Source organism: Gymnodraco acuticeps, unplaced genomic scaffold (genome assembly GCF_902827175.1).
Source record: "Gymnodraco acuticeps unplaced genomic scaffold, fGymAcu1.1, whole genome shotgun sequence".
In the NCBI taxonomy this organism is placed as follows: domain Eukaryota; kingdom Metazoa; phylum Chordata; class Actinopteri; order Perciformes; family Bathydraconidae; genus Gymnodraco; species Gymnodraco acuticeps.
Window position 1 is genome coordinate 1 of NW_022992045.1, and position 11527 is coordinate 11527.

The 11527-nt window shown below is 40.6% G+C and overlaps 1 protein-coding gene across 1 annotated transcript; it reads left to right on the forward strand.

The window, feature by feature from the left end:
* The first annotated feature begins 1577 nt into the window (after nt 1-1577).
* Nucleotides 1578-11145, forward strand: cops5 (COP9 signalosome subunit 5). Its single transcript, XM_034201971.1, has 8 exons — nt 1578-1878; nt 2558-2792; nt 3975-4103; nt 4443-4508; nt 7218-7303; nt 7483-7594; nt 9097-9245; nt 10881-11145. Exons 1-8 carry the CDS (start codon nt 1739-1741, stop codon nt 10969-10971), a joined length of 1008 nt encoding a protein of 335 aa, XP_034057862.1. The 5' UTR covers nt 1578-1738; the 3' UTR covers nt 10972-11145.
* Nucleotides 11146-11527: the final 382 nt, after the last annotated feature.

Here is an 11527-nt window from a genome sequence, read left to right on the forward strand (position 1 = left end):
CACACACACCAACACACACCACCATGCCACACACCAACACACACACCACACACACACACAGCACAGCACACACACACAGCACACACACACGCACACACACGCACACGCACACGCACACACACACACACACACACACACACACACACCACTCTGACTTTGTTTTGTTGTACACAGAAATATAAACTAAACACAAGGAAAACAAAGCTAAACAAAGAAAATGGTTGTACTGATATCTAAATAATACATGTAAAAATATGTATTTAATAAGGTTAGTACAGTTTAATGCAGGTAGGATTTAGTACTTTGAATGCCAACTGGAATGCAGTATTATTCCAAATAATTAGATGTGTTCATTTTGTTATAAGTTAATGTCCTGCATTCAAAATATGAATTAAGTAGGCCAGTGTGTAAACAAAATGTACACATTGTGCTCGATAAATAGCCATATGGACCATTTAGTTTATATATATTGCATTAAATTAATACAATTAAAGCAGTACCCCATGTAAGATGCATTTTAATGTTGTAGCTGGCTGTGGTTACGCTAACTGTCTTCATTGTTTATATTAGTTTGATTTTGTTAATATGTACTGTATTATAGGTTTTTAAACTCTTTAATCTGCACAGTAACTAGGGCAGTAAAGTAGTAATTCCCTCTGAAATGTAGTAAAGTAGATGTAGAACATAGATTACTATTAAAATACCATAAAATACAAAGATATTATATTAAACAAACCTTTATTATTTACCTGAATCTACTTCAGATGTGATTGTTTGGGTGTTTCCTCGAAAAAGGTCCCATGCTTTAATTCCTCTGTAGTTACACCAGCAGCAGCCCATTGAACACAGAAGTATAGCATTATAATATAAACATTATAATTCATATTATATTATGAATATTCCTTCACAGACCTGTCTGATCTGTTGCTGTGAGCCGGGTGCAAAGCATCATTCTGTTGCTAGGTAACATGACACACACACTCAAAACATTAAAAGAAAACGTGTCTAAAAAAAAACTTTAAAATCGCTGTAAAATAGGCGTTAAATTAAGTTGTAATGAGTTAATGTTACCTTAATTAGCAGCAGTTTTTGTTGATTTGTTAAATATATTATTGTTCCCGAACATTCCAAATAATTAAAAACCGCCTCATGGTGTTTTTCTTCGAAGCGCCGCGAGATGTCAGCAACGGTTCATTAATCTAGGACTGAACCATTCCCTCCGGCAGAGGGGGGATTCAACTTTAATATCAGTGATAGAAACATTAAACATAACTTACAGATCTAATATTATTATTTTAATACATATATATTTTGTCGATAAACACATTAATGTGACATAAAATAAACCAACATTATATATGTGTAACTTTATGACAAACTGTGCGCATGGTGTATTGGTATCGTCATCGACTGAACCATTCACTCAGGCAGAGGGGTGAATTACCTTTAATATCAGTAATATTACGTTAAAAATCGCCTGCAGTTTGAATATTACTATTATAATACAGTCCATTGGTAATATTTAAGAATGTAATGTAACGAAACACACAGCTTTAAATGTTCAATAACATTACGAAACGTTATTGGTGTATTGGTATCGTTCACTATCATGGCTGCCTGGTAAACTGACCTGTAACGGTGCTACGATCTTTGGAGAAATACAACATTTATTGTGTTAATCCTGCAGTAAAAAGGTTTTTTTAATTAATAATTAAGGTTTCTATAGCGTGTGTAGTTCATGATGGCGGGGAGCAGCACTGCTCAGAAGACATGGGAGCTCTCCAACAGCATGAACGAGGTTCAGGGCATTGACGAAATCTACAAATATGACAAAAAACAACAACAGGAAATCCTCGCTGCAAAGCCATGGACTAAAGAGTGAGTACAAACAACAGTTTAGTGTTTATTTAAAGGTTTTAAAGTGATTTTAATCTGTATTACAGTGTGCTTTGTCACGTTTTATTGTGAGAACAGCCTTGCTAGCTTGGCTACGAACTAGCATTTCTTGTTTGTTACCAGCTGTAGAGCTCGCTTGTAAATCAGCTACATTCTGATTAAACACAGATATGAGTCGTTTCTCAGGTGAAATGTGAGCATTTGTACAAACAGTGAGGGCTAAGAGTGAAATGTGTTGACATTACATTACAGCATTTAACAATTATTTAATTATTTGCTTGCTGTTTGTAATATTATATGGATTTATTTTAATGATTTTTCCAAATTTCTAATTGTTGGTGGTTTTTTTCAAGTAATAAAATATTAAATTATATTACATTCTTAATGGAAAGTATATTGGGAACATGGTGATTTTTAACCTTGCTTAAAAATATCTATATATATATATATTACTATTATTTAATTGACATGCAAGAACCACATTCATACAAGAAAGGGAACCAAACAAAGGAAATGTCCTCAAAATAAATGACAAAGTAAAAATGTATATGCTAAATAAATATATTAAATATAAGTACATTATTTTAGATCTTCCCTAATCTCTCCTGTTCCCCTGAGCATTTGAATACAGATGTATAATAAACCCTATGTGTCCCCACAGTCACCACTACTTTAAGTACTGCAAGGTGTCGGCTCTGGCCCTCCTGAAGATGGTGATGCACGCACGGTCGGGGGGGAACCTGGAGGTTATGGGGCTGATGCTGGGGAAGGTAGACGGAGAGACCATGATGATTATGGACAGCTTCGCGCTGCCGGTGGAGGGAACAGAAACACGCGTCAACGCTCAGGCTGCGGCGTACGAGTACATGGCTGCGTACATCGAGAACGCTAAGCAGGTGGGAGGAAGAGGCATTCACTCTGTGCCGTTAGAGTGTTTCAAACACGACCTGAATTTCACTCCTGATTCAGGGAAACCTACTTTAATGTTAGCAATGTGGACTACACTGCGCCTATATGAGTATATTATATACTATAAGCCCTTAAAGGAGACGCTGTATACAGTTTGTACCAATAGCACTGGGAGCTACTGCTTTATTACCCTTTGGTGTATAAAATATACAAAAGCTTTCTCTGTAAACAGCAGAGGAATGAATTAGTGAATTCTGTAATGCTAGTTTTGTAATAATAATAATAATAATTACTTACATTTATTAAAGCGCTTTTCCAGATGCTCAAAGCGCTTTTACAATACACATTACACGTCAGATGGTCAATGGTCATGTACTGTGGACAATACCCACAGGAGCAAGTTCAGGTGAAGTGTCTTGCCCAAGGACACACCGGCTTTACAGACGCAGCAGCGGCGGGTTTCACCCCTTGATCTGATGATCATTGCACAGCGCACTGCGCCACACCGTCCATCTTCACGCCTCAAAGACATCGAGGCGCTTTTACAAGTACACATTAGTATCATACATGTACTGTGGACAATACCCACAGGAGCAAATCCGGGTGAAGTGTCTTGCCCAAGGACACAACGGCCTGACGCAGTGGCGGCAGGAGCGGGTTTCGAACTGGAGTTCCCCAGCACCCCCCTTGATCTGATGATCGGATGCACAGACCACTGCGCCACCCGTCACTAAAGTAATGGCTTTTCAGTGGAATGAAGAACGGTGATATTTAATGGGGATCATTTTGCAACACCAATTGTTTCATGGGTTAAATATTCCTGTGTGTTCTTCTATAGTAAATATGTGCTTTTTCATTTAATTAAGTTGACATATGATCAACATATGATTACTCTATAGATTATTGATCAATCTAGTTTGAAGTAGCTCATTTCCAGAAAAAGAGAACACAATAATAATCCTTATATTTATTATAGCGCTTTATCAATGACTCTGAAAGCGCTTTACAAATACACATTACACATACAGATCATACATGTAATGGTCATCTACTGTGGACAATACCCACAGGAGCAAGTTCAGGTGAAGTGTCTTCAAGGACACACCGGCCTGACGCAGTAAAAACACGTGATTTGTACGTTATTGATTCTACCTCCCGCTGTGCGTCAGGTGGGCCGCCTGGAGAACGCTATTGGCTGGTACCACAGTCACCCTGGATACGGATGCTGGCTCTCAGGAATCGACGTCAGCACTCAGATGCTCAACCAGCAGTTCCAGGAGCCCTTTGTGGCCGTCGTGGTGAGTTATAGGTCTCAGATCAAACATGTCTATGAAGTGTTTGTATAAAAGACATCAAAATAGTGCATCTTGCATAATAGGAGACATTTTTTATTTCATTTACCGCGTTTTCTCCCTAATCCTTGATATGTTTGATGGATGACTTTCCCTCCATATTTTACAACCAAATGTTGTGTGTTTACACTTCATGCTGCGAGGCCGCGGGCGAGTGTAATGAGTGTGTGTTTGAGGTGTTCTCACACTCTGACAGCCCAGTTCAGAGTGCTGGTGGGCGAATGGAGCTCTCCCTGGAGATTACTGTGACCTCTGACCTCTGTTTCCCTCTCTACTGTATCTCAGATTGACCCCACCCGCACCATTTCTGCAGGGAAAGTCAACCTGGGCGCCTTCAGGACCTACCCCAAGGTAAATGCATTTAAACATTCAAGGCTTTATTGTCATTTGCAGTGATGCAAATTAGTCGCTTTTCGGCACCTCCCGCTTTTTTAACGCTGATTTGGGTGACTTGAGTAATTCGTGGAGAACCGAAGAGTTTTCGTTTTGGGGGGGGGGGGGGTCCGTCCTTACGTCCGTCAGTCCGACTAACGGACAACTTCTCACTTCAAAAAAGAAGAAGAAATCTAGACCGCAAAATAATTAAACAAGCGAGTGCCTGTTTTTCCTGGCCAAGGACAGGTTCCTTGAACACAACACGAGTTTAACGTGTCTTCCCGTGGTATGTGTCTCGTCTGAAAGGAGGGTAGATTAGAGTGCTGACGGAGAGCACCGGAACGCCGCTCCAGCTCTTCAGATATTGCAGCACCCATAAGGAGCCGTACGCAGTGTTTGCGTGGCTGTGTCTTTAGTTGTAAGCACAGTGGCGATCTGTTGTTAGCATCTGGTTAGCTAGCTATGCTAACGAATATAAAGAGCTTTTCTACAACCAGGTGGAAGAGAGCTCTCTCCTGAGAGGCTCAAATAACCTCAACACCTTGATATGATCATTATAGTTATTAATGAGACATTAGAGACTAGATGAAAAACAGGTATAACATACTATATGACAGAAACAACAAAGTTGTTAAAAATAACAAGAATAGAGTTTGAAAGGGAGTGATTTGAAAAATATCCAAAAAGAAGAATCTGCTTACAGTTCTGTTTCATATGGGTGTTGAGAGATGTCTCCATAGATCTCCTCATGTTGCTCTCAAGGTGCACCAGATTGATGCTTTTAACTTCAATATTAAACAAAAAAAAATCTTCCCGGGGGAGCATGCCCCCGGACCCCCCTAGAGGAGGTGAGGACCCCCCTAGAGGAGGTTAGTTCCCCCCTAGAGGAGGTGAGGACCCCCCTAGAGGAGGTTAGTTCCCCCCTAGAGGAGGTGAGGACCCCCCTAGAGGAGGTTAGTTCCCCCTAGAGGAGGTGAGGACCCCCCTAGAGGAGGTTAGTTCCCCCCTAGAGGAGGTGAGGTCCCCCCTAGAGGAGGTGAGGACCCCCCTAGAGGAGGTGAGGACCCCCCTAGAGGAGGTTAGGTCCCCCCTAGAGGAGGTTAGGTCCCCCCTAGAGGAGGTGAGGACCCCCCTAGAGGAGGTTAGGTCCCCCCTAGAGGAGGTGAGGACCCCCCTAGAGGAGGTGAGGACCCCCCTAGAGGAGGTTAGTTCCCCCCCTAGAGGAGGTTAGGTCCCCCCTAGAGGAGGTTAGGTCCCCCCTAGAGGAGGTTAGGTCCCCCCTAGAGGAGGTTAGTTCCCCCCTAGAGGAGGTGAGTTCCCCCCTAGAGGAGGTGAGGACCCCCCTAGAGGAGGTTAGTTCCCCCCTAGAGGAGGTGAGGACCCCCCTAGAGGAGGTGAGGACCCCCCTAGAGGAGGTTAGTTCCCCCCTAGAGGAGGTGAGGACCCCCCCTAGAGGAGGTTAGTTCCCCCCTAGAGGAGGTTAGGTCCCCCCTAGAGGAGGTTAGGTCCCCCCTAGAGGAGGTTAGGTCCCCCCTAGAGGAGGTTAGGTCCCCCCCTAGAGGAGGTTAGGTCCCCCCTAGAGGAGGTTAGGTCCCCCCCACTTAAATCATGTCCAAATGGATAGGATACTAAATACATTTGCACACATCTTGTGTCCATATCTTTCTGTTTGGTGGTCATGCCGCACCGTGCACGTGGTGCATGCACGAGTCATGGTGAGAGATCTGGATTCAGAGGGTGCTTGTTCTTTGCACAGCATGAAAGAAAGGCCAAATGAATGGGCTGTGATTTTAGTTTTTTTTTAAGCAGAGGTTGAGTTCAATCATTTGTACGGCCCTCGGAGGATGTTGTAAACATTGAAAGGAAAAAGGTTCCCCCCCCCCCCTGCTGTAAATAATAATAAAAACCCTTGATTTCTAATTGAACATCTGTCTCCTGATCTGAGTATGTTATAAAGAACAGTTCATTGAAGCATGAGAGCGCAGGCCAAAGTCAGACGGCACATTACGCTGCTCCGAATAGTTCTCTCTTTTTTCACCATACCTGCGTTTGCACACGTAGATGTGAGTGACGACCTCATGGAGCTGTCACCAAGGCAACGGGGTTACTTTGAAGAATATAAATCATATTCTTGATTGTTTAACACTTTTTTGTTTCCGAGATGATTCCATATGTTCTTTTATAGTTTTGATGTCTTCAGTTTAGAAAATAATTAAAAACCTTCCAATGAGCAGGTGTGTCCAAACTTTTGACTGGTTCTATATATATATACATATATATATATACATATATATATATAATATATATATATATATATATATATATATATACATATATATATATATATATATATATATATATATATTAATATATATATATATATATATATATATATATATATATATATATATATATATACCATTTAAGAATGTAATATAATGGTACACACAACGGACATAAGTTAATGTTTATAAATGTATATTATGAAATAGCTATGTGAATATATTTTATTTGTATTTTAAGTGAATTTCTCCGTCACAGATTCTCTAATCGTTCCATACCCTAATACGTGATCCAGAATAAATAGTCTTTTAATCAGATGAATCCCTTATAATGACTGTAATAGTAATGATGTGTTTGTGGTACAGTTTGTTGTTATTTACCTGCATTTGTTTGTGTTGTCAGGGGTACAAACCCCCGGACGAGGGACCCTCGGAGTACCAGACCATCCCCTTAAACAAGATCGAAGACTTCGGGGTTCACTGTAAACAGTATGTATTTATATTTATATATTCCTGGTGCAACTTCACTTTGATGCTCTCCATGTTACACAGATGTATAACCTGCATTTCATTACAAGTGTCTGCAGGTTTATTTAAAATGTGACTTTAATAACTAGAGAGAATACACTGTGTGGTATTTACTGTATCCTCTGCGTGTTTCCCCTCAGGTATTACGCTCTGGAGGTCACCTACTTTAAGTCGTCTCTGGACAGGAAGCTGTTGGAGTTGCTCTGGAATAAATACTGGGTGAACACGCTCAGCTCCTCCAGCCTCCTGACGGTACGTAGCTTCAAACGGCTGCTAATTGTTCGACATGTTGATGAATGGTTAATCATTGCTCTATAACTCATGCAGACGTGCGCCGAGTCGTCGTGATTCAGTGATTAATTACACAGAGCCGCTGATTATTGCTTTAGGTAACAAGCCTCATGTAAACTCTGTAGAAAGGAGTACAGTAAGTGTTGGGGGGGTATCAGGTTAGCTAGCAGGGCTTCATGATATATAATGACCTTAATTAGGATTCTTTGTTTGCTTTACACTGAAAATAAAAGACGTGTCCAATCTGTGATACAGTAGAAATATTTGTTTTATTAACTAAAGGTAAGGTTAATTGTTTTTAGAGATTAGTGCTATTTAAGAGTTGAAAGGCATGTTTTGATAATGAATCTGATTTATTGTAATCTATATTTGAGTTACTTGATGGGGACAGAGTGCATTCATAATCATCACTAAATAAAATCAGGATTTACATGAAAATATATCATTTCGATCTTTATAAGCCCAATTATTTTGGCCAGGATAATATTAGCTTCTTAATTGAATGTAAGGAAAAGGGATCCCAGTGTATTTCAATGTTGTTTTAAGAATGTAAAGGATTTTCTTTTTAGTACATTTTATCATATTTTACATATTGTTTTTATTTATTTGTTGATTTTAAAATAGGCACAGAGCGTTTGAACATGTCGGAAGTAGCAACAAATCACTATGTAAGTCAGTGTAAGTTGACCCAAGACGTTAAATGTTGATATTCCTCATATACGTCCACACACCCCCCTGTAGAGATTAAGTGATCCCAATGTTATTTTAAGAATTTAAAGGATTTTATGATTATTATTGGAGTTAATTTGATCATATTTTACATATTATATCTATTTAAAATTGGGACAGAGCATTAGAACATGTGGGAGGTTGCACAAATCACTATATATGTCAGTGTAAATGCAGCTATTTCGGCCCAAGACGTTAAATGTTGATATCCCCCCCGGTAGAGATTGGAGCTCATTGTGTCTGCAGTCACTTTGTGTCTCTCTCGAAACACGAGGTTATCCAAACAGCTCCTCCTCTGCGTCACTCTGTGATGAAGATGAATTGACTTCCTGTCAGGACGAGCGGCCGCTGGGCGACAGCCGGCTTTGTCAGTTTCTATAAACAGAAGTGTGTGTGTGTGTGTGTGTGTGTGTGTGTGTGGTGTGGTGTGTGTTGTGTGTGTGTGTGTGGTGTGTGTGTGTGTGTGTGTGTGTGTGTGTGTGTGTGTGTGTGTGTGTGTGTGTGTGTGTGGTGTGTGTGTGTGTGTGGTGTGTGTGTGTGTGTGTGTGTGTGTGTGTGTGTGTGTGTGTGTGTGTGTGTGTGTGTGTGTGTGTGTGTGTGTGTGTGTGTGTGTGTGTGTGTGTGTGTGTGTGTGTGTGTGTGTGTGTGTGTGTGTGTGTGTGTGTGTGTGTGTGTGTGTGTGTTAAGTTTAAATGTGGTTTAATAACATGATATATTAACGTGTGTGTGTGCAGAACTCTGACTACACCACAGGTCAGGTGTTTGACCTCTCAGAGAAGTTGGAGCAGTCGGAGGCTCAGCTCGGGCGGGGCAGCTTCATGTTGGGACTGGACACGCACGACAGGAAGTCAGAGGACAAACTGGCCAAAGCAACACGCGACAGGTGAGATTCATTATTATTATTCAGCATTAAAAGAGCTTTGAGTTCCCATGGTTACTGTCTGCTTATAGATGCTAAAACATGTATTAATCTATGTATTATTATTTGTTACTACCTCTGTAAAGCGACTTTGAGCACCTGTAAAAGCGCTTACAAAATAAATGTATTATCATTTTGTTTACAACAACTTTAATTGATAAGATGCTATTGTCCTCACATCTCCACTCATCATTCAGTTGGGTCAGGCTCTGATGTGAGGCTCTGATGTCAGAGCCTCACATCAGAGCCTCACATCAGAGCCTGATGTGAGTTGAACCTGTTGAACCCCATCGACCCGCCCCCTGGTGGAAAAACGCATCATCGGCAGGAAACAGCGTCTGAGGGCATCTTAATATTTAATAAACTATGAATGTTTCATATCCATGTAACGGGAAGAAACAAAGCTAACGCTGAGCCTCTGAATTAGCCACGAGCGAAAAAATGCTAACGGCGTTTGCACAGAAAACACGGTATAACACCCTTATTACTTATCGTAACTGCACATCCAACATATCGATTAGCATCGTGAGAATACACAGAATCGATAGGTATCTATATCATCACTCCATGATAAGAACTCGCGACAATCACAACACGTGGCGCTAGGTAGCCAAAACGGGAATATGTCTTCCCTTAGTCGTAGTCTGGTCTAAAGTCTTCAATGGCATTAAAACGATCAAAACGCTGCTGAAGTTAATCCATAGGTTAATCCAACGTGTCCCTTTGAGTGATTTCTGATTATCCATCAGCAATAAACCTGCTTTTCCGTTTCCAGATGTCAGAGCGAGAGATAGGTTTGGCTTTACTGCATGGGCATAGCCCCCACTTTTTTTTGGTAACGTTGGTGTGTATGTGGAGATTCCCCTTCGATTCTATTGGCTCTAACGGTCAGAAAGAGATGTCAATCATCAAAATCGACCAATGGGTTCCAGAGAAACTGCAAAAACGCCCATTTCCACCCAAATCACCTCAGAGGTGGAGTTTTTTTTGCTAAATCTCTAAAAAGGTCAAAGGTCACTTGTTTTGCATCAATCTTGATACAGGGTACTTATTATATGTTGTACTTTGGATTCCTAAAGCTTGTAGTCTACTAACCCATCATCCAAGGTTTCACTATAAGTACAACATATTTTTTGGACGGACACAAACATTTACATTTTTTTACTGTGTTCAATCTGAATTTTCTTTCAAATAAAAAACATCTATATTGATTCTGACTCTTCTTCATCCAACTCACAGGTTTATCATTACTTTGAGAAACAAGATTATTAATTTAACCCTTTGAGAAGATATGGTCCTTTGTTCTGGGAAAGTCCTTTTGGAGCCTGAGGCCTGAAACACAGGCTCGGGGCTGAACTGGTTAAAAACAGGTTTTGATATTTTACTGGGATTTATTTCAGAATTGTATTATTTATTTTATTTGGTCAGAGTGCATTAAAGGTCATCAGTCAAAAACAGAATGTTATTTTTGTAATAACTGAATGAATGTGTGTTTGACCGCTCATAGGGGTTAAACACGTCTTAAATGACAGATCCAGATTAGAAACAGGAACATATGTGGATGATCATTTTGTAATAACTGAATGAATGGTGTTTCAGCTGCAAGACGACGATCGAGGCGATTCACGGCCTGATGTCTCAGGTGATTAAGGATAAACTCTTCAACCAGGTCAACACGTCTGCTAACTAAGAACTGACCCAGAGCCAGCAGCTGATCCCCTCTGAAGACCTGGTTCCTGTTCAGCACACATTATGTCTAAATGCCCGGGTAGGATTATCTGTGAGTTCTGTTTTCAGAGTAGGGTTAGCTAAACTTTGAAAACAGTGAAAATTCATGCAAGAAAAATAAAAAAAGTAAACCTGCGATTTGTCTTTATTTCATTCTCTTGAAACTAAACATTTTAGTTCCTATAATAAAGTGTGTGTGTGTGTGTGTGTGTGTGTGTGTGTGTGTGTGTGTGTGTGTGTGTGTGTGTGTGTGTGTGTGTGTGTGTGTGTGTGTGTGTGTGTGTGTGTGTGTGTGTGTGTGTGTGTGTGTGTGTGTGTGTGTGTGTGTGTGTGTGTGTGTGTGTGTGTGTGTGTGTGTGTGTGTGTGTGTGTGTGTGTGTGTGTGTGTGTGTGTGTGTGTGTGTGTGTGTGTGTGTGTGTGTGTGTTATTTTAAACTGCTGCTTCCTTACATTTGGTCTTTCTGGTTATCTTCCTTTACGATTAGCTCCTTTTTGGGTTCAGCACTATTTCAAAGGGA